General features: G+C 38.3%; 2 protein-coding genes across 5 annotated transcripts in view; both read left to right on the plus strand.

Annotated features, from left to right (window-relative positions):
- The window catches only part of DNAI3 (dynein axonemal intermediate chain 3), a 72043-nt gene that overhangs the window by 22954 nt on the left and 25136 nt on the right, over nucleotides 1-23953 (plus strand). For all 4 annotated transcript variants that reach the window (XM_027614454.1, XM_027614462.1, XM_027614479.1 and 1 more), the window contains 8 exons: nucleotides 3945-4135; nucleotides 4991-5115; nucleotides 7041-7130; nucleotides 9330-9416; nucleotides 10698-10826; nucleotides 13301-13374; nucleotides 20261-20405; nucleotides 21967-22054. In XM_027614454.1, the coding sequence (XP_027470255.1) occupies nucleotides 3945-4135; nucleotides 4991-5115; nucleotides 7041-7130; nucleotides 9330-9416; nucleotides 10698-10826; nucleotides 13301-13374; nucleotides 20261-20405; nucleotides 21967-22054 (929 nt within the window). The remainder of the gene's footprint in view (nucleotides 1-3944; nucleotides 4136-4990; nucleotides 5116-7040; nucleotides 7131-9329; nucleotides 9417-10697; nucleotides 10827-13300; nucleotides 13375-20260; nucleotides 20406-21966; nucleotides 22055-23953) is intronic.
- Nucleotides 16784-18172, plus strand: LOC118356941 (elongation factor 1-alpha 1). Its single transcript, XM_035727426.1, has one exon. The coding sequence runs from the start codon at nucleotides 16784-16786 to the stop codon at nucleotides 18170-18172; it is 1389 nt and encodes a 462-aa protein (XP_035583319.1).

Below are 23953 nucleotides of genomic sequence, written 5' to 3' on the forward strand. Positions count from 1 at the left end.
AAGAAACAAGAAAACCTAAGGTTTCTGTTTCCCCATATCAAAATTTAGTCCTTAAAATTTTTCCTGATAAGAATATTAAAAATGAGAAGTCTATGTACAATCCATTTCAAAGCCATAAATGGCCTATAGCCAAGTCTTAATTATCCACATGGTGTATTAACTTTAGACCTAGGTTTTTATTCTTCCCTTTCAGTTACCATGCTTACTGAGAGAGGAATAGTAAACAGCTTTATAATTCCCTCTCTAAGATGTGGGAAGAAGAAGCCAGAACTATAAGAAAAAGAGGAAAATTGGCACAGGAATTATAATAGCACCGGTCAAGAATAAATAAGCCCACAAATATAGCACTGCCATGTTTCCCACTCTAAAACTGTTTAAGGCTTATTCAATTTTTTAAAAAAAAAGTTAATATAAGGCTGGTTTTGATCTGGGAATAGTGCCCTTTTAGAAATGAGTTCTTTCTTAAAGAATTTTATCCATAAAGAACCTAAGGGAAGCAGTATTTGCAAAAGAAGGAAATGATAACGGAAAGAGAAGAACTTCAAGGGATTCTCAAAGCAACTAAAAAACATTTGTTTTTGAGTTAAAAAAAAAAACCTTAAAAAAAAATACTTACAGGAGCACCTGGATGGCTCAGTTGGTTAAGTGTCTGACTCTTGATTTCAGCCCAGGTCCTGGGATCGAGCCCCAAGTCAGGCTCCATGCTCAGCTCGGAGTCCGCTTGAGATTCTCTCCCCCTCCCTCTCCCACTGCCCCCTCCCCCCTACTCTCACTCCCTATCTCTCTCTAAAAATAATAAATAAAATCTTAAAAAAAAAAGTACTGGGCGCCTGGGTGGCTCAGTCGGTTAAGCGACTGCCTTCGGCTCAGGTCATGATCCTGGAGTCCCAGGATCGAGTCCCGCATCGGGCTCCCTCAGCAAGAGGCCTGCTTCTCCCTCTAACCCTCCCCCCTCTCATGTACTCTCTCTCTCTCTCTCATTCTCACTCTCTCAAAATAAATAAATAAATCTTTAAAAAAAAAAAGTGCTTACAGGCTCTAACTCAGACAATGGTTTTGCCAGCCTCCACTTCATCACCCTCAGAAACTGGAGTGCAGGAAAATAAAGAAACAGGAAACCAGAGAAAAGGTGCTGTCTTCACTTCTCCTTTGTGAATTAGTTCCCAGTTCAGGCTGAGAGGGAAGAATCAGGAAATCAGATCAAAGGCCCTGGCTTTAGCTTGTCTCTTGGGAATTTCTTTCTCATTTAGGCTGAAACAGAAAAAAAACCAAAACAAAACAAAACAAAAACCCCACAAGATTTTGAAAAAGCTAACAAATGCTTCTACTTGAAGCTCCAGGCTGTGAAGCTAGCCCTCATGGGTGTTTAAACGTGCATATGAATCACCTGGGGATCTTGTCAACCTGCGGACTCTGATTCCTTAAATTCAGGGTGGAGTCTGTGACTCCTTTTTTGGCAAACTCTAGGTCATGATGGTGCTGGGGGCCCATAGACCATACTTTAAGTAGCAAGGTCCTAGTTTGGAAGGTAAAATACAAGAAGAATTTAACCAAGAGTACCCAATTAAGCAGTGGACGGTAGTGTTAATTCTTAACAATAGAGGTATTAAAGGTCACCCTGTTTAATTACATTCTTAGGAGTATCTATTATAATATTTAGAGTTTATATTTAATTGTCTAAGGAGGGTTTTTTTTCCTTATTTGAGGAAATTCATACTCAAGAACCACTCTTTCAGCTTACCATACCTATTAAAAAACCAAGCTATTTGGACTCTCAATCACTAGGGTAAAACGTTGGGTGACATCCTAATTGTGGGAAAGCTCCAGAGGCCTTGTGAGTGAGCTGAGCTTTCAAAGCAAGCATATACAGGGGCAATAAACATGACAGAAACTTACAGCAATTTTTGTTTTGTTTTTTGTTTATGGTACTGCTTCTTTCAAGAATATACCTCATTTTCGTATCATAAGCAAGTGACTGAGTAATGGTGAAATAAATTAGTCAAACTCACAGAAAACAGAAAATGTAAAAAACAGTATTTATACGCAAACATAAACACAACTACTTGAAGGCTCAGGAGAGTGACCAAAAGTTAGCAGAAACTAGAGGGGAGAAGGTTGAGATTTGCAAGTTTGCAGTGCTTTTTCTATAATTTGTGCTTAATCCATAGGAGGCTCAGATGACAGAAACCTGCAGCCTTACAGGTCTGTGGGTGGTAGAATAGCCAAATAGTCAGGGGAAAGTCATGGAAGGATGGGAGCCCCAGATAAGCCAAGACCCCAGATCCACCTAAAAAATCTAATCAGATGCTAGGCTGTAGACTAAAGTGCTCATTTTTAGGGGAAACTCCAGGGGAGTCCAGAACAACCAGCATCTAGAAGCTGAAAAAGTGAGCAGAGATTTCAGCTATTGTTCTATACAAAGAAGACAGAATTTGGAGTTTGAGTCCAGAATAAATTTCACTTTTCAGAGGGAAAAAAGAGAATCCAGGTCTCTACAACATATCATTTATAACAACCAGTTTCATTAAATATGTAAAGTCTCTAACCATGTGAAGAAGCAGGAAAATGGGACTCTCAAGTTCTTCCCGATACCGCCTCCGGTACCAAACAAGGGTTTTTTCCCCCAACACCAAATAGCATCCTCTCCCACATCAATTCTCTATCTCTCTGGAGTTCTCTATCTGGAGTTAGTGCAGACTCCACAAGTTAAGGGGCTTAGTCCCACAAGCCTGCCCCAACTTCAGATGCCAGTCTCAAGTCCCAGGGGGGCTATGCTTCTGACTGACCAGTTATAAATCAGTTTGATAATTCTCCAGAATGACTCATTTAACTCAGGAAAGTGCTCTCCTTACTCCTACCAGTTCATTGTAAAGGATACAACACCGGAGCAGCCAAATGGAAGAGATGCACAGGACAAGTGATTGGGGGTGGGAGGTTGGGAGAGACATGCTAGGTTCCCAGCACTTTCAAGTATTCACCGAGTTTGGAGCTCTTATAGTAACTTTTAAAGACAGGGGCCAGTCAAGTCAGGGCCCTAGGCTACTAAGAGATGAGCTTAGCACTCAGATTGTTCTTGAAAGGGCAATATTAGCCTTGTTAGCAGGATAATTCTTAATTTGAGGGATTGTATCATGCATTGCAGGTTTAGTAATAGTTAAACACATTAGCACCTCCCAGGCACTGTGATAACTAAAACCACCACCACCACTACCACACACACATACATCACACTTGTAACCTCCAAATCTCCCCTTGAGAATCTTTTATTTTAAATTTTATATATACAATATATAAATATATATTCTAATCCTGATTAATACATAACCCTTATATATATATATAATCCTAATATATTTGTATAGTAATTAGTATATATGAACATTCAGTACTGAATATGGCTAAGAAAATTGCCTTTTCTGTCCGTTTGGGGTTTTCAGGGAGCGAATGAGACCGAGTTTAAAGTAGAGGTTTACTGAGGGTCCCGCTGTGTAAAATTTTTTTTTTAAAGGAAGCAGGATTGGGCAAGGAGAGCTTCAGCAAGTCTAGGCCAACCCCAGCAGGGAACTCCAGCGGGAAGACGGCCTGTGGGAGGAGTCCAGCAGGAGGCAGAGAGGGGCAGGCCCCGTGTCCCTGCAGCTGCAAGCTCAGTTATGGGCCTGGGCGAGCACATCCTCAGCCTAGAAGCCTGAGTAGATCACGAAGGTGCTCCAGGCCATCAGCTAACAGCCTCCTGGCACTAGAAGTTCTGAGTAGCACACAGCTATGAGGTTTTTTTCTCTTAAGTCATTTATTTCACATGGGGGTAATTGTCAGTTACCAAATATAATTGAGAACATTTTTTTCTTTCCATATAAATGAAGGCGAATCTGCTGAAAGACCTGTCATTGAATAGTAAAATCCAACGTCTTGGGTTTTTTTTTTGTTTGCTTTTTTAAACAAAATAGTGTTGAAATAGCCCTGCAGCAAAATGAAATCATGAACACATTTATTGATGATTGGAAGTGCCTGGCAGAAGAAGAAAGCTCCTTTGGAGACAAAACCGATACACACCTGAAAGAGTACCAGTCCTTTACGGACCTCCATAACCTGACAGAGAAGATGGTCACCTCCGTCTCGTGGCATCCGACCATCTATGGTGAGATGAACAGGACGGTGGTTCTCTTTTGTGATGGCACAGAAATAGTCTGTGGCTTTTCTAGTAAAATGACAAACTAGCTCAGTTTCTCAGTTGTAGTAAGACCACTTCCAGCTGCAAAGTGCACCCGCCGAGCATTTTCGGCACCCCTGCCGTCCTGTGTTCTCCCAGCACCTCACTGTGGTCTCTACAAGGATAGAACCAGAGCTCAAGCCAGGGAAGTGACAGGCTCAGGTCACCTAGCCGGTGCAGTGCTGAATCTGGATTTGCCTCAGCCTGTTGGGACTCCCAAGGCTAGCTCCTTTTCCCGCCCCCCACCCCTCCCTTCACATGCTCTTCCTATCTGATTACTGGACAAGAGAGGAAACACACCTCCCTTAAATCACTCAGCAGCCAAGGGAGGGGGGACCCGTTGCAGGTTGGACCACATGCAGACGGAACCACGAAGAGAAAAAAGTCTTTTCCCTCTTTTTTCCTCCTCCTCTCCCCCACAGTGGCCCTTCTCAATCTCTCTCTCTCTCTCTCTCTCTCTCTCTCTCTCTCTCACACACACACACACACATACACACACACACAATTCATACTAAATCTTTGAAGTCCATTGTTTATTTTATATTAACAGTACATCTCAGTTTGTACTGACCACCTTTCAAGGGCTAAATAAGCAACATGTGGCTACTGGCTACCGTATTACCTAGTAGAACTCTAGGAGAACTCTTGGTCTCTTTTTGAATGTATTTATTCAAGTTTTATCAAAATGGAAATGAATAGTGACCACGTTGAGCAGCAAAACCTAAAAACATTTCTCTATGTACCGTTGCTGCAGATTTTAACTTCTAACTGTGTTTCAATCAGGCCTAATAGCTGTGTCCGTGGCTGCACGACTCTCCCTTGAAGAGAGAGTCCACTTTTCTGGTAAACTGTTGCTGCAACCATCACTGATTCTTTTCTGGAGTTTCTCGGATCCCATACATCCTCAGGTAATTAAGGAGAGGTGTCCACATAGTCTAAACATTTCAAAAACTATGTTCACATTTATCTTTAGCAGTTTTAATTGCAAAGTACTTTATAACCAGTTAATATGGTAAGTGCTGGTAAAGTTAAGCTTTCTTCAATTTAGAATTTGTCATCAATTTGAGCAAAACTAAAGTTTACACTTAGTTTATTGAAAAGGTTTATTGAACAAATCAACATGTTATTTTCAGAAATGATTTTAAGAGGACTGTTAAAAAGCAAACACTTTCATGGGCTTTATTTAAATACTATTTGTTCAAATGCAAATAAGATTTTAATTTCACATGAATTTCCTCAGTTCTGAGGATCACCAGTAGGTGACAGTAATGAGTACAGATGCCTTTGTGGGAAACAGTGGGGAGGGGTGCAGACTATGGCCCCGGAGAGTGGACAGCCCATCTGGGGGGATACTACTCTTCAGCTCTCTTGTTGCCAGGTGGTCTTACTTGGTTTAAAGAATCCAGATCAGATTTTTTGAGTGAAATCTCCCAATTTTTAAATAGTTCAACTAAAACCAAACCAAACACACAATTCAAATAAAACAAGTCTGAGGGCTAGGTTTGCCCCACAGGGTTCTATTTCTATCAGCTGCTCAAAGAGTTTTGCTTAGGGGAGGGTGCTTTATAGTGTTAGATTAAGTTTTTTTTTAATGTACTTAAATATAATATTTTGTTTCTATAAAGTATTGTATATCTAAGGATTTCCCTAATAAACCCTAGCCTTTCCTCCTAACTTCTTACCTAATTTATCTGAATTCAGGCAGTTTTACTATAATAGATTCTAGTACTTTAATTATTATAGACATAGAGATCAAAATGACAGATCTCTAGTTCTTTCCTATCAGCCTAATTACCACAAAAATGGTTAAGTAGGGGTTTTCTAACATTTTCTAGTGGACTAGGATTACTCTCCAGTCCACATCATGGAAGTGTGGCTGAACTTTCACGCAAATTAGGAAGAGGAAAAAAGGACCCTCTCCTTTATTTTGAAGACTAGCTTTAAAAGACAAGCAAATAATTTCTTAAAGAAATAATGCAAATGATTTCTTTTGTTTTTGTCCTATCAAAACTATAGGACAATATTTTTTTTAATTTACTTTAAAAGTAAAAGTTTCTCTAGAAGCCACAGAGTACCAAATAAACAAAGATGAGTCACTCCAATTCCAGTCTGAAACTTTAGCTCAGTGGTGGCAAACCAATGGCCTCTGGGGTCCATATTTTTAATGGTCATGTTTAAGGACCATTAAAAATATGGTCCTTAAATATGAAGAACAGTAACCATGCACGTATTTTGCCTGGTGCTAACACATTAGCACAGGTGCCCAGTATGATTACTATGCCTATTCCTTCACACTGGTATATTCCTTGCAGGGCTTCCTTCTTACCCTCCAATACTTGAGTTTGTTTACCTTCTGGGTCCTGTATTATTTTAAAATTTGAAATATTATCACTGGCAATACTTCTATCTTTTCTCATTCAACACATTTTCTTTCTGAGTGCTTACTCTGTGCCAGACTAGCTAGATAGCAGGCAACAAAACAGAAAAGTATCTTGTCCTCACAGAGCTTACCTTCACACTTCTCAGAAACACTAAGCTTAGTCTTTTTGTTTTAAAAAATTGTAACATCTCTCAGCAATAACCCATGGAGGGTGGAGGAAGGGGAGACCTGGGCTCCTGGAGAACCTACCTCTCTCATACACATAGCCAACGTTCACAAAATTCAGCAGAGGCAACTTTCCATCCACAGGTGGGATTCTGGGAATGAACTCTACGTCCATGTTTCTTACAGACGGCTATAAAATTCAACTTTTGACTGTGTTAACATTATTTTCTCACTATGATCTTAATAGGTTTTCTCATTCTCTCTTGAATTTGGGGGGATTTACTTTAGTTAATGCTGGAGAGCCCAGATGACATCTTTTGCTTCAAGTTCTGTCCAAGTGACCCTAATATCATTGCTGGAGGCTGCATAAATGGGCAGGTAATTATGGATTTTTCCCCCAGCTATTTATTATTTTAGACAACATTCTGTAATATGTTTTGATTGGTAGTTTTTCTTAAACTTAAGGATTCAATTTGGCCGAAGGAAAGTATGCCAATTGTGTGCCAAAAACTGGGGTATATAGATGTGTTAGACATGGTATCAGGGCTTGAGGTGTCCACAGGGTAATCTAGTTATAACTGGAAGAAAACTGAGTCAAATCTGTTTGTATTTGTGGAACAGAACCGCATATTGTACAAGATTCCACAGAAGAACAAAAACACAAGCATTAATACCTCTTGGTCGAGAGTCCTCTTCTGATGTTTCTCTAGGAATCGGAGTTAGGCGATGATCCAGAATTTGAACAGCAATTCACTGGGAAAAATACATATATTACTGAATTTACATATGTATAATTTGATACCATATTTGTTTTCTTCTCTTTTTATCTAATGTATATGAAATTTAGATCCTATCTTCCAATTGCCTATTTCTCCAATAAAGCAAGACAAAAATCTTAAAGCTGTTTTATGATCAGAATTGAAATTCACTGTGACCCAGTGAGTTTGACCATTAATGGTATATGGTCTTTTTGTGTGTGGCTAGGAAAACTTCCTTGTGATTGAAAATTTAAGTGTCTACGGTGCGGATGCCTGGGACTCGGTTGAGTGTCTGACTTTTGGTTTCGGCTCAGGTCATGATCTCAGGGTCGTGGGATTGAGTCCCACATCATCAGGCTCTATACTCAGCAGAGAGTCTGCTTGAGATCCTCTCCCTCTCCCCCTGCCGCTCCCCCACAAGACTTCTCTCTCAAATAAATACATCTTTTTTTTTTTTAAGATTTTATTTATGGGGCGCCTGGGTGGCTCAGTCATTAAGTGTCTGCCTTCGGCTCAGGTCATGATCCCAGGGTCCTGGGCTCGAGCCCCGCATCGGGCTCCCTGCTCAGCAGGAAGTCTGCTTCTCCCTCTCCCACTACCCCCTGCTTGTGTTCCCTCTCTCACTGTGTCTCTCTCTGTCAAATAAATAAATAAAATCTTATTTATTTATTTGACAGAGAAAGAGACAGACACAGAGAGGGCACAAGCAGGGGGCGCAGCAGAGGGAGAGGGAAAAAGCAGGCTCTCTGCTGTGGGGCTCAATGTGGGGCTCAATGCCAGGACCCTGAGATCATGACCTGAGCCGAAGGCAGACGCTTAACCATTGAGCCACCCAGGTGCTCCTAAATACATCTTTAAAAAAAAATAAATGTCCACAGCATCCATGACCATTTATCCAGAACCAAAACAACCAGGAAAGCCATTTTTCCCCCTCAGTTTTGTTCAACAATAACTGGTGGTCATAATGATGACCCAGAGCCCATGCTCCAAGCCCTGCAAATCCTGAAATGCTTTTTGTTACTCATTATGAAGGTGATACAACTCTAAGAATATTTTAGAAAAGGGGTGCCTGGCTGGCTCAGTCAAAGAGCATGCGACTCTTGATCTTGGGGCTATGAGTTCAAGCCCCATATTGGGTGGTAGAGATTAAGTAAGTAAGTAAATAAACAAATAAATACTTTTTTAAAAGAATATTTTAGAAAAGCAAATGATGCAAATAAAATCACTCACAATTCTGTAATCCTGACATTTTGTTAACATTTCAGTGTGTTGAAATGACTTTTAATCATTGAAAATTAATCTAATTTCGTGTTGCATATTCTAGTTTATTCTCATTTTTCCAAAAATGACCATCCATGTATATGCAAACTTGGAGTTGGCTAGAATATTCAATTAAGTAGAAATCATCATTTTCCAGCCTTTTTGGACAACTGAGTATTTGTACTACTTCTGGAGAACAGGCAAAGCTGCTTTGCACACAGTCACAGCACATTCCCAAAGACAGAGGAAGAACTCTTCCCAAAGCAGAGGAAATTGCATACGGTTTATACTGGAGTTTTTTTTTTTTTTAAATACTAGCTTTTATTAACACAAGCACAAAAATCAAAGTGCTAAAAAATACTTTTATAGAGAAGAAAACATTCTTTGTCATGATTTAAAAGTTGCTGACTTACTAAAGATGTAGGCTAAATTTGATTATCCTTCAAGGAGATTGATTCATCAGAGTGCATGCCAATACCAATAAGTTTTTAAAAATTCTTTAAGACCCAATGAGCTATTTCCTGAAAATATGTTGTAATAAGCTTTATTTCTGTTTTAGATTGTCATGTGGGATATTACTGCGCATGCAGATCGCATAGAAAACATCAAGACAGGTGGTAGTAGAAGTAAAAAAGTCACGCTCAAGGTTAGCTTTTTATAACTTTTGACTAGCAAGTTTCTTCAGTTCAGGGGTTTATCAAAAAGTACATAACGGTGGGGTGCCTGGGTGGCTCAGTCATTAGGCCTCTGCCTTGGGCTTGGGTCATGATCCCAGACTCCTGGGATTGAGCCCCGCCTCCGGCTCCCTGCTCAGCAGGAAGCCTGCTTCTCCCTCTCCCATTCCCCCTGCTTGTGTTCCCTCTCTCGCTGTGTCTCTCTCTGTCAGATGAATAGATAAAATCTTTAAAAAAAAAAAAGTACATAACGGAACTGCCAAGCTACACAAAGACTCAATATAGAGGGAAAATTGGGCGCCTGGGTGGCTCAGTCGTTAAGCGTCTGCCTTCGGCTCAGGTCATGATCCCAGGGTCCTGGAATCAAGCCCTGCATCGGGCTCCCTGCTCGGTGGGAAGCCTGCTTCTCCCTCTCCCACTCCTCCTGCTTGTGTTCCCTTTCTCGCTGTCTCCCTCTGTCATAAATAAATAAAAAATCTTTTAAAAAAATATAGAGGGGAAAAAAGTATTATTTCCCACACCTTCACATCTGTTTGTGGACATGTTCTGAACCGCTTTTATGTAGGCCCTTGATTCAAAAATCAATAAAACAAGTCACATGACCTACCTGAGGATGTTATTTTTGTTGTTGTTAAATAAAATAAAGTGACTTGCCTAAAGTGATGTCATGGAAAGAGCATGGGACAGAAGGACCATGTATGTAGGCTCTGGACTGTAGTCCTGTGAGTTTGGACATGTCTTCTCACCTCAGCAAGCATCAGTTTTCTCATGTGTAGAATGAAGGGGTTACCATCCTTTCTGATAATCATATACTATGATTTTGTGACGCTGTGGATGCTGCCAAGAGGGTTGAGGCAAGATTCCTGAGCTCCTGACATAGTACTCACCCACCATATTGCAAACCTCTACCCCAGTTCTTCAATCTGAACACCAATGGGCCTCCACCAAGACACAGTGGGCGTGGCCCTCTGTGCATTCAGGAAACACTCCTTTAAAGATAGGATTTCATTGATCCTTTAGGGAGTGGGTCAATCATTCCTGTTAAATTTGGAGATGAAACCTTAGACTAAATTGAAGGGAAAGTGCATAATCTTATTACCTAAATACATGATGCATTGAAACACTAGTTTCAATGTTTTTCTTTGAACTAGTATTTCTCCAAGTTATTAATTCTAGCTAGAATAAAGAGTAAGTATGAATTCACTCATAGCTCTCTGAAATTAGCATACAACTTTCTTTTCACATTTTTCCAGCCTATGTTTCTCCTTGAACCAGATAGTAATAAAGAAGCAACATATATCAGACATTGTGCAGTTTCCTCAATAGAAAATGGTCATAAGAAAGTAATTACAGATATACATTGGCTGTCTGACACATTTGAGGTGAGTCTTGATGGTTTCATAATTTTCTCCTGCTGGATTGTACATTTCAGAAGATTTTATTCAAAGAGCATGTTTCAAGTCAATAATTCATTTACATTTAAATCATAAAATAACCAGGAACCAGGGCATCAAACAGTTTTGTCAGTGTTGCCTGTCCAATATCTGACTTGGGGATGAGACTAAGGCCAATGTTTCAACTTCAATGGCTTATAAACCACTAAAAACTGTAGGTGGTGTCAACAATAATATAATAGTGGAGAAGATAAGAGTTTGATATGTAAAGATAGAGTGCAAATATTTTACACCCTCAGCCTTTGTGGATTTAAAATTTATAATTTCAGCTAGTTGGAGCAGGCAACTCTGAAGATCTGTGACATATAGTAATGTATTATTTTGTCAAGGCAATTTTGAACTGAATGCACTGTGAGGCTGGTGGGTGAAAACTAATCATGCAGTGAATGAGTCCAGCTGAGTGCCTAGCATCTGCAATATAGTTTGGCTTTGTAGTTCTGTACCTTACTCACTAAGTCTGGTGTTAGTGAATTTGGAAACTGGTAAGCTCCCCAAATGTTTCCTTCAAGGACACTAAGGGTCTACTGTGTACTTTGAGAATATCAAAGAATATTATGACAAAGTAGAGTTATAAAAGGTAGTTAGCTCTTCAACATATTCAAATGGATGATGCAAAGCAACAATACTTTTAAAAGTTATAATGGACCTCAACAAATAGTCCAGACAGTTTCTATTACCTCTAAGAGTTTAACTTAGGGTAACGGAAGGAACTTTCTGTTTCAACTTCATCTCAGCTCACACAATACACACAAATTAATTCAGATGATTATAAATTTAAATAAAAATAAATCATAGGAAAAATATAATAAAAATCAAAATAGAATACCATATTTCTGGATTGGAGATAATTTTCTAAGCTAATTAATGTTGAAAGAAATTCAAAACATACACATGTAAATTTCTAAATTTAACAAAGAGCAAACAACAAAATGGAGGAAAATATTGGTCTAAAATATGGTTTCCAGTAAATAAAACATATACTGAAAAACAATTAGTAGATAAACATGAAAATCATTCAGGCTTTCTAATATCAAAGAAATTAATAATAAAGCAATAATAATATACTCTTGGATCATTTAATTTTTAAATAAAAATTTAATAAATAATAATACCCTGTGTTAGAAAGGATGCAGTGGTGAAACCAGTAAACTCTAACACTGCTGGTTCCAACACAAAACTTTTGGAATACAATTAGTGTGGTTCTTAAGTCATCCAAATTTTCAACTTTTCGAACAGTAATTCAAATTTTGGGAATTCATATTAAGAAATAATCCAATTTGTGCCTCAAGATACAACATTACATGCACATCCTAACAAATTATGTCAAAATGTATTCATGAAAAAAGACTGGAAAAGAATATAGGTGGAATTATATTTGATATTCAACCTCCTATTTTCCAAATTTCTATAATATTATGTTGTTGTTGTTAAAATCATTAAAACATAAAAGCTCAGAGCAAGCACACTTCTGGGGTCTTGCCCTTTATACAGCAGGGAAGGCTCAGTAGAGGGAGAGGCAACACGGACTCTGGATTCCTTATCAGAGGAGTAGAAGTTGCCAGCATTTGGGAACCAGAGAGTGTTAGGCTCCTGTGGCCTCGGCGAGGTTTCCAGGGTCTTAGCTCCTGGGACACCTACTGGCCTTAGCAGTGCAGCCCCTGTCTCCCTCCTCCCACCTGCTACTTCCACTGTTTATTTGCTGCTGGAGCCCCTACCTTTGATTACTATTTTGCTCATCAGTCATACCAGGAAGGTAGGGAATTGGGGAAAGTCATGTCTCCCCTACTGTTTCAAGAGTGGCACCTTCATAGATTGCCACAAAACCTTTCACCTTGTTTCAAAGCTAGCTAGTTGGAACTTGGGACCTTCTAGGACCCTGAGGAGCCATTAACCCTCCTTGGATTCTGGCCTGTGCCGGGTGATTGTTGGTATCTAAAGTTACACTAAATGTTATCTAATGTTACACCTTATCTGCCTAACAATCTCATAAAAACGCCTATGTTCTGTTCCACCATTAATAGTAAAAAACAAAAGACCCTACATTTCTAATTACAGTGGATAATGAAATTGTGATACACCATCTATATATTATAAAACTGTTAAAATGACTTATGAGTACACAGGTGAGTGTTCAAATTACATCAACTGAAAAATCTAAGGATAGAAATTTTTATGCATGCTAGTTAAACTATGTCAAAATGTTTCTGTGAAAAAAACTGGAAAAATATATGGCCAAATTACATTTTATTTTAAAACTTATTCTTCAAATTTCAGTGATATTGTTATATTCTTTTAATAAAAATTAAAACAAAGAAGAAAATATTAAAAGAGTAAAACGCTACGAGAAAAGCCATTACATCCTAGGTACAAATAAATTACTTCTTGTGTCTTTAAAAAAACAGATTAACAGATCGGGTACTGTCTTTGAGAATCGAAATGGAATATGCTGTCAACTTGTCACATGTTCAGCTGATTGGTATGTCTTTGTTAGTGTTTCTGGGTCAATTTCCCCAAAGTCAGAGGGGGTGAGGAGGAAGGTCTCCCCACCCTTGTACCAAGCAATACTCCGGATACCACCTGAGTGTCTCACAACTCCACTTAACTCTGACACTATCCACCAGGACTCACAGGTTAAAGTTCAGTCCTACCCGACTGCTCCCTCCAACACCTCTCCCCTATCACCGCCCACTCCCCTGCCGGCCACCTCAGATGCCAGTCACAAACCCAGGTCATTACCTGTACTTCTGACTGACTGGCTGTAGATTGGGGGTTCCCAAGATTCCCTCCATCAGGTTGGATTAATTTGCTAGAGCGGCTCACAGAACTCAGAGAAACATTTTACTTCTAGATTACTGGCTTACTATAAAAGGATGTAACTCAGTAACAGCCAGATGGAAGAGATGCAGAAAGCAAGGTATGGGGCCAGGTTGAGGAGCTTCCATGCGCTCTCTTGGTGCTCACTCTCCCGGAATCTCCACGTGTTCACCAACCAGGAAGCTCTCTGAACCCGGTCCTCCTGGGGTTTTAGGGGGCTTCATTACACAGGTACCATTGATTAAATCTTTGGTCATTGGTGACTGAATTAAATCTCCAGCACCTCTCCCCTCCCTGGAGGTCAGGGGGTGGAACTGAAAATTCCAACTCTCTAATTGCATGGTTGGCTCCATTGACAACCCAACCCCATCCTTAGGTACTTTCCAAAAGTCACCTCATTAACATAACAAAAGGAATCTTTACCACTCTCAACTTCTAGGAAATTCCAAAGGTTTTAGAAGCTCTCTTCTAGAATCCTGGAGGAAGAACAGATTTATATATCTTATAATTTACAACATCACAGTCTTATTTTAAACACTACCTAAAATATTTTCATACAATATATTCTTTTTTCTTAGATACTTCTAAAATCATTATCTTTTGTTCCTTAGATAGTCTTTATCGTAGCAATTAAACCTGATATTAACAACAGAGCAGAATATTATAGATTGTTGCTGGTTGAAAAAATATTTTTATAGATACAAATATGTTGTAAAAAGGATACATATATGTGTACACACCCACCCACACACAACTATATCCTATACTATAGGTAGTAAGTAATAAAGTTGCTGAATCAAAGAAAGAGCTGACTCAAGCCTTAGAAACAGCCCCAGGGATTTGGGTAGCAGGAATGAATGGCCAGCCCCTTCCATTTGAATGAATCAGTTCCAACCTGACTTCTGTTACACCACAAACTCACCCCTTTGGCCAAGGAAGGAATGGCCAGGCACCCTGAGTGACAGTTCCAACCTGACTCCATGGAATGGGGAAGGGATAGTTCCCCAAAAAACAAAACAATTAGAATGCTCTTGCTAAAAGAGCATGAGGGTGGGGAGATTATTGCCCAAAAGGGCCACCAATAGGGCCATATGGAATATTATACAACAAGTAAAATTGTAATGATTTCATGGAGCAATGTTTATGGTATGATGTTGATTCTAAACAACAGAATGCAAAGCTATACTCTTCTTCAATAGCCTTGGAAAACATTTAGAAATGCTGAACAGACTTAAAATATTATATGCTTTTTTATTTAAGTCACAGGTCCTTGATTGTTGGTTATAATGATGGCCCTTGAATTTAGAAATATTCTAGAATATTCTGGAGATAATTCCTTCAAAAGTTGTTAAAGTAAAAAAAAAAAACAGCTAATGCATTTAGAAAAGCTAACTTTTAGTTATTTGGAAAACTTACCAGTTCTAATCTTTATACCTTAGCCATGCCAAGGTTCTTATACTATACAATAAGGTAAAATAAGGATCCATTAATAAAGAATATGTGCCTGAACAATAGAATATTACTCGGCCATAAAAAAAGAATGAAATCTTGCCATTTACATCAACATGGATGGATCTAGAAGGTATAATGCTAAGTGAAATAAGTCAGTCAGAGAAAGATAAATACCACACGATTTCACTCATATGTGGAATTTAAGAGACAAAAACAAACAAACAAAAAAACGCTCTTAATTACAGAGAACAAACTGGTGGTTACCAGAAGGGAGGTGGGTGGGGGATGAATGAATTAGCTGAAGAGGATTAAGAGCACACTGATCATGATGAGCACTGAGAGTGTATAGAATTGTTGAATCACTATTTTGTACACCTGAAACTAAATATAACATTATATGCTAATTATACTGGAATTAATTAATTAATTAATTTTTAAACCCCCCAAAAAGAATATGTGATTAATTTATGCAGGAAGTTCAACTGAAGTTATCTGTATTTAGCAAAATCATTTCTTTCTTTTTTTCAAAAATTTTTTAAAGATTTTATTTATTTATTTGAGACAGAGAGAGCACAAGCAAGGGGAATGGCAGAGAGCACAAGCTCAGACTCCTCGTGGAGCAGGGAGCCCGATGCCGGGCTCGATTCCAAGACCCCAGAATCATAACCTGAGCCAAAGGCAGATGCTCAACCAACTGTGCCATCCAGGCGCCCCTAGCAAAATCATTTCATGAATAATGCAAATTAATGCTATAAATGAGATTCAAGATCTTTCTAATTTGGTAAAACAGTTTTAAATCAACTATAATTGTAGTTTAAAACAGATGTTTTTGTGTCATTTGTGGTGTTCTCTCAAGGATTTATATTTTGACAACATAAAAATTATTAATACTTTCAACAGTTCATTAAGAAAGAATAAATGATTAATATTTATTAAGTCACATAAATGAATAAAAGTTTTGTTAGTCTTACTTGAGGTACTAACCATTTATCTAAATACTTTAACTTACACATCTAAATTCTTTAATAATATCTTAAGTTTATTAATCTGGTTACTCATAACCTCAGTGATAGAAATAATAGAGCTAATACAGCATGTCCTTTGCCATCCTCATCATATGTTTTCACATAATTAATACAAAGTCACTTTTATACTAAGATACTATATAAGTATCATTATGTGTTACCAAGTTTATTACACTTAAAATTATACTCTATAGATGTGTAGAGCTTTATAAAGAATTTTCATATACATTATCTCATTTGATTTTTATAATCAAGCTATAAGGAAGGAAAAATAAGAGGAGAAATAACCTTTATTGGGGATGCTTACTATGTACAAAGCACATTAAATCCAACATTGCCTGTGTATGTATTGTTTTCCCAATGAATATACATATATTTATGTTATACTTATTATATGTTTACATTATATATTATATTTGCATTCTATATTTATATATTTATAATATATGATATGTGGTTATATATCATGTCTCTTGTATGTGACACCAAAAACACAAGCAATAAAAGAAAAAAGTTGAAATTTCCTTTTTTTTCGCAACGGGTTTGCCGCCAGAACACAGGTGTCGTGAAAACCACCGCTCAACCTAAACCAAAATGGGAAAGGAAAAGACTCACATCAACATCGTCGTCATTGGACACGTAGATTCGGGCAAGTCTACCACTACTGGTCATCTGATCTACAAATGTGGCGGGATCGACAAAAGAACTATTGAAAAATTTGAGAAGGAGGCTGCTGAGATGGGAAAGGGCTCCTTCAAGTATGCCTGGGTCTTGGATAAACTGAAAGCTGAACGTGAACGTGGTATCACCATTGATATCTCCCTGTGGAAATTCGAGACCAGCAAGTATTACGTGACCATCATTGATGCCCCAGGACACAGAGACTTTATCAAAAACATGATTACAGGCACATCTCAGGCTGACTGTGCTGTCCTGATTGTTGCTGCTGGTGTTGGTGAATTTGAAGCCGGTATCTCCAAGAATGGGCAGACCCGTGAGCATGCCCTTCTGGCTTACACACTGGGTGTAAAACAACTAATTGTTGGTGTTAACAAGATGGATTCCACTGAGCCACCCTACAGCCAGAAGAGATACGAGGAAATCGTTAAGGAAGTCAGCACCTACATTAAGAAAATTGGCTACAACCCCGACACAGTAGCATTTGTGCCAATTTCTGGTTGGAACGGTGACAACATGCTGGAGCCAAGTGCTAACATGCCTTGGTTCAAGGGATGGAAAGTAACCCGTAAAGATGGGAATGCCAGTGGAACCACACTGCTTGAAGCTCTGGATTGCATCCTGCCACCAACTCGTCCAACTGACAAGCCCTTGCGTCTGCCTCTCCAGGACGTCTACAAAATTGGTGGTATTGGTACTGTCCCTGTGGGCCGAGTCGAGACTGGTGTTCTTAAACCTGGGATGGTGGTCACCTTTGCTCCAGTCAATGTTACAACTGAAGTAAAGTCTGTTGAAATGCACCATGAAGCTTTGAGTGAGGCTCTTCCCGGGGACAATGTGGGCTTCAATGTCAAGAACGTATCTGTCAAAGATGTTCGTCGTGGCAATGTGGCTGGTGACAGCAAAAATGACCCACCAATGGAAGCAGCTGGCTTCACGGCTCAGGTGATTATCCTGAACCATCCAGGCCAAATCAGTGCTGGATATGCACCTGTGCTGGATTGTCACACGGCTCACATTGCTTGCAAGTTTGCTGAGCTGAAGGAGAAAATAGATCGTCGATCTGGAAAAAAGCTGGAAGATGGTCCCAAGTTCTTGAAATCTGGTGATGCTGCCATTGTTGATATGGTTCCTGGCAAGCCTATGTGTGTTGAGAGCTTCTCTGACTATCCTCCTCTGGGCCGTTTTGCTGTTCGTGACATGAGACAGACGGTTGCTGTGGGTGTCATCAAAGCAGTGGACAAGAAGGCAGCTGGAGCTGGCAAGGTCACCAAGTCTGCCCAGAAAGCTCAGAAGGCTAAATGAATATTATCCCCAATACCTGCCACCCCAGTCTTAATCAGTGGTGGAAGAACGGTCTCAGAACTGTTTGTGTCAATTGGCCATTTAAGTTTAATAGTAAAAGACTGGTTAATGATAACAATGCATCGTAAAACCTTCAGAAGGAAAGGAGAATGTTTTGTGGACCATGTTTTTTTTGTGTGTGTGTGGCAGTTTTAAGTTATTAGTTTTTAAAATCAGTACTTTTTAATGGAAACAACTTGACCAAAAATCTGTCACAGAATTTTGAGACCCATTAAAACAAAAGTTTAATGAGAAAAAAAAAAAAAAAAAAGTTGAAATTCATCAAAATTTTTGTTTCAAAAGGCAGTATCAAAAAATTGAAAAGACAGTCCACAGAATAGAAGAAAATATTTGCAAATCATATATCTGATTAAAAATTTCTATCCAGAATATATAAAACTCTTACAACTCAACAATAAAAAGACAACCCAATGTAAAAAGGAGCAGAGATTATCAATAGACATTTTCCCCCAAAAAATATACAAATGGCCAATAAGCACATGAAAAGATGTTCAACATTAGCTATGAGGGAAATGCAAATCAAAACCACAATGAGACCTAAAATAGCCAAAGCCACAATCTTGACAAAGAAAAACAAAGTTGGAGAACTCACACTTCCTGATCTCTAAACTTTCTACAAAGTTACAGCTAGAGACAGATGTACTGACACTGGCATGAGGATAGACATAGAAATCATAGAGCTCAGAAATAAACCCATATGTCTATGGATGACCAATTTTCAACAAGGGTACAAAGACAATTTAATGAAGAAAGACTAGTCTTTTCAACAAATGGTGCTGGGACATCTGGATATATGCAAGCAAAAGAATGAAGTTGGACCCTTACCTCACACTGTATAAAAAAATTAACTGAAAATGGAATAAACACTAAATGCAAGATCTAAAACAATGCAACTTTTAGAAGAAAACATAAGCAAATAAAAGCGCAAATGTTCATGACCTTGGATTAGATAGTGATTTCCTACATATTACATCCAAAGCACAAGCAAATGCAAATCTAAATCAATTTTGATGAGACTCCACCTCCCCCACTAGGATGGCTATAATAAAAAAGACAAAAAGTAGCAAGTGTTAGCAAGGATGTGGAGAAATTGGAATCCTCACACATTGCTGATGGGAATGTAAAAATTACACAGTTGCTCTGGAAAACAATCTAGCAGTTCCTCAAAAGATCAACAACAGAAATTACCATATAACCCAGCAATTAACACTCTTCAATGTATACCCAAGAGAAATGAAACCATGCATCCAAACAAAACTTATACACAAATGTTCATAGCAGCATTATTCATAATAGTCCATCAACTGATGAATGGATAGACTGTGGTATATTCTAAACAATAGAATATTATTTGGCAATACAAAGAAATGATATACTGATATATACTACCACATAGATGAACTCTGAAAATATGCTAAATGAAAGAAGCCAGTCACCAAAAGCCACATACTGTCTGATTCCATTTATATGAAATGTCCAGAATAGACAAAACTATAGAGACAGGAAGTAGATTAGTATTGTCTAGGGCTGGTGGGATGGGCTGGGGGACAGTGAGGAGTGACCGCCAATCTGTACAAGGTTTCTTTTTGGGGTGATAAAAATCTTCTAAACTTGTGGTGATTGTTGCACAGCTCTGTGACTATATTAAAAACCATTGAATTGTGTACTTTCAGTGGGTGAATTTTATGCTATATGAGTTATATCTTAATAAAGTTGTTAAAAAGATGGTGCTAAAAAATGCTGAAAAAATGCTTAAAAAGATGCTAAAAAAAATGGTGTCAATCTCCAAACTCAGTTCTCATATATGATAATATTAGTGTCAATACCAGCAGTCATCAAATAACCCTATAAACTGTATAATTCTCTAAAATATAAAATGCAAAACAATCCCATGTCATAAAAATCTTAGTTTCAGAGATATTAAAATACAGCCATGATCACATTGCTTATGTGTAGCAGCATAAAGTATGGTAGTTCTAAGGCTACATCTCTTACTTATACTAAATAAAATGTGAATTTTTTTCAAAGCACAATATGTTTTTGGGATATCAGACCACAGAAAGCTTTAACCCCACAATTAATAGAGAAAAAGAAAGAAGAACATATTGAAACTCCTTTGGATGTACCATCTACTTTTTTGCATCTCGATCTCTCCTGGAAACCTCTCACTAAGGTAAGTAACATGCAATTTAGTCCATTCTATTTGCTTGCATGTACACTTATAATATATGTGCATATACATACATATATATACACACATTCTAGAAGTAGAGCAGCTCAAATAAACATAGGACTTTATAATTTATGTATTCATTTAACCAATGAATTCTTTTATTGAGAATTATTATGAGGCCTGCCTAGGTCAAGCCAGAAATCACAATTTTTGTGAACTCAAGATTGATATTTGTTCATGTATAAGCATGCCCCAACTTACTGATGGTTAGCATAATTAATTATGCATTTGCATAAGCAGTTGCTTGTAAACCAGTAGGCTCTCAGGTTAGCCTGGAAAGCTAATTTTAATCTCTAATATAGGCAAAATTCTGCATATTTTTTCATGTAGTAGGAAACAGTATTTTAATATCTATGACCAAACAAAACTGAAAGTAATTGAAAGAGAAATTATTTTTACTTTTCTTAAAAGGCAGAGCTTTGAAGAAAAGCAATTTTAATTTAAGAAAGATATGGCTGTGGATGGAATATGTGTGGAAAGTATGAATGGGCTTCTGACATTGATGACCCTCTTTTTTTTAGGATGTCTAGTTTCAATTCCAAACTTAAGATTTAGTCCCTTATTTTACAAGTATCACTAGAATTATATTATTATGTATTTGCTCCAAATGGAAGAGAGAACACAGAGGGGTGAGAATATTCCGGAAGGAGCTGGGATTAGAAATTAGAAATTAGAAACTACAGAGGATGAGGAATTTTCTGGGGTAGGATTTACCAAGCTGCAAACTGTTTAAAAAGAAGTGAGCAATCAGAAACTTAACCTGGGAATAATTGTCAGCATGTGGACAAATGTCCTGATGGAGAAATGTGGGGCAGAAGTTGTGAGGGAAAGTATAAAGAGTGACAGCTTCCCATTCTGGTGCAGATCCAGGGCCACTTCTGGAACCCAGGGGCACGTGTGTCCCCAGGGTGACTCAGCAGTGCCTGGCAGATGAAAAGACCCCACACAACTTTCTGGAGCTTCATTTAAGTGAAAGATGTAGGAACCAGGAGAATAAACCATTATTTTATATTAAAACCAAAAAGGTTGTATTATGAACTAGAATACACAATATTTTCAGAAATTAAACAGGATTTGGAAATGAGCCCCTGGACAAGCTCCCTTTGACTGCAGGCTTTTATTTTTATTTATTTACTTATTTATCTTTAAAGATCTTATTTATTTATTTGTCAGAGAGAAAGAGAGAGAGAGCTTGCACAAGCAGGGAGGAGGGGCAGAGGGAGAAGCAGGGAGCCTAACTCGGGGCTTGATCCCCGGACCCCGGAATCACGACCCAAGCCGAAGGCAGACACCCAACCAACTGAGCCACCCAGGTGCCCTGAGTCGCAGGGTTTAGGCACTGTCTGTGGGGAAAAGCAACTAGGAATTTGAGGGAGAATGGAAAAGAGACAAAGGGAGGGAGGGAGGTAGGAAACAGCCATCTGGGGGCGGAAGGAGAAAGCAAGAATAACTCACCCACAGGATATATGGAAATAATCTTTCTTCTATGTTCTCCCAAAAGATAAGGCTGTCTAAAGGTGAAACAAGTTTAGACCACTGCCCAACCAAGATCAGCTTGAGTGAAGACAATCTCCTTTACAAAGCACAAGGTAACTGCCTTTGCTTATTAAAATGGCACGTAGTAGTTTGAGTATTAATTTCTAACGTCCAGGGTGCGTTACTTGCTAAGATAGTCTGATTTGTAAAAAGGATACAGAAAACCAAACCCTCCAATATGGAACTTTATAATGGCTATAATAACTATAAGGGCGCCTGGGTGGCTCAGTAGGTTAAGTATCCATATCTTGATTTGGGCTCAGGTCATGATCTCCGGGTTGTGAGACAGAGTTCCACATTGGGATCCTCACTGGGCATGGAGTCTTCTGGAGATTCTCTCCCTCCGCCTCCCCCTCACTCCTTCTCAAAAAACAAATACACACAAAACTATAGCCAACACATTAAAACTGTCTATACACACACACACACACACACACACACACACACACACACACACACACAGATTTGACGACAGAATTCAGTTTAGTTTAGTTTCATAAACATTTATCGAGTATATTTTTGAGAACTCATTACATTAAAAAAAATTTTACGAAGCTGTCCTAATAAATATGGATGTGCTCAAAGAATAATTCTATAAAATGGAACATATCTCGAGTCTAACAAAGTAAGTTATGAAGTATAAGAAATAAATTACCATTCCCAGTCAGAATATAATAGAAAAATTAATATTTGTACAGCAACATGATAAAATAGAGTAGAGAAATAACAATTGCCTTTTACATCTGTCTCAACTCAACCCCTACACCTTTGTTGAAGTAATTGAAGGGTACACATACAAATATCAAAACTATTAAAATAAAGGTGTTCATGAATATCCCACCTGAGAGCAATGAACAGTGAAAATGTAGAAGAATCACTAGAAACTAAAGTACTTTCCAAATATTTGCCCTGTCAAATGGATTTCCATTTATAAATTGTTGAATGTTCAGTTAAGTGATAGAATATCTCGTAAAAAACATAATATGTATCTAATACCCTGCTTGGGCAAAACTCATTTTGAAGCTGTGTGTTTCATAGATACAACCCAAGGCCTCATGCTAAAAAAAAAAATGTTTATAGACCTTTTCTAAGCACTATTAAAACTTTGCATTTTTTAAATGTATTTGGGCCTGCTTCATTTCAGAAGGAATGGAAGGTGAGTTCTCCACTTCTTCGTAGTCAACTATCAGCTGCAATTTATTGAATTTCGGCCATGGGTTAGGTACTGTGCTAATTAATACTGCATATGCTTTCATTCATTTACCAGATATTTATAAAGTGTTTATTGTATGCTAGGCCCTGAGGGTGCAATGGTGTGTAAAACAGATGCTAATGGTCATGACAATCCTGCAAACTGGGAATTTTCATTACCATTTTATGATTAAGGAAACCAAGACTGAGAGAGGTTATGTGCGCCTGGGTGGTTCAGTTGGTTGAGCAACTGCCTTTGGCTCAGAGTCCTGGGACTGAGCCCCACGTTGGGCTCCCTGCTCATCAGGGAACCTGTGTCTCCCCCTCCCCCTGCTCCTGCTCTCTTTCTCAAATAAATAAAGTCTTTAAAAAAAAGGAGGGTAACTCATTAAATGCCTATTAAATTAATGAAAAAAAGATGATCGTGAGGCTCTTACTGCTTTTATCCAGTTGATAGAAAGGATATCACTATATCTTTTAAAAGTGTGTTTTTTCCTTATTCACTTTCAACAAGTTTATTGAGGTACAATTGACATACAATAAAATGTAATGTTTTCAACACAGGGCTATTACATATACATATATGTACAAATATACATATGTACATGTACATATACATGCCTTTGTATGGACATGTGCTTTTATTTGCTTGGGTAAATACCTAGGAACGGGATGATTAAATCATGTGGCAGGTGTATGTTTAACTTTTTAAGAAACTGCCAAAGTGTTTTACAAAATGGTTATACCATTTTACATTCCAA

Source organism: Zalophus californianus, chromosome 4, assembly GCF_009762305.2.
Source record: "Zalophus californianus isolate mZalCal1 chromosome 4, mZalCal1.pri.v2, whole genome shotgun sequence".
Classification (NCBI taxonomy): domain Eukaryota; kingdom Metazoa; phylum Chordata; class Mammalia; order Carnivora; family Otariidae; genus Zalophus; species Zalophus californianus.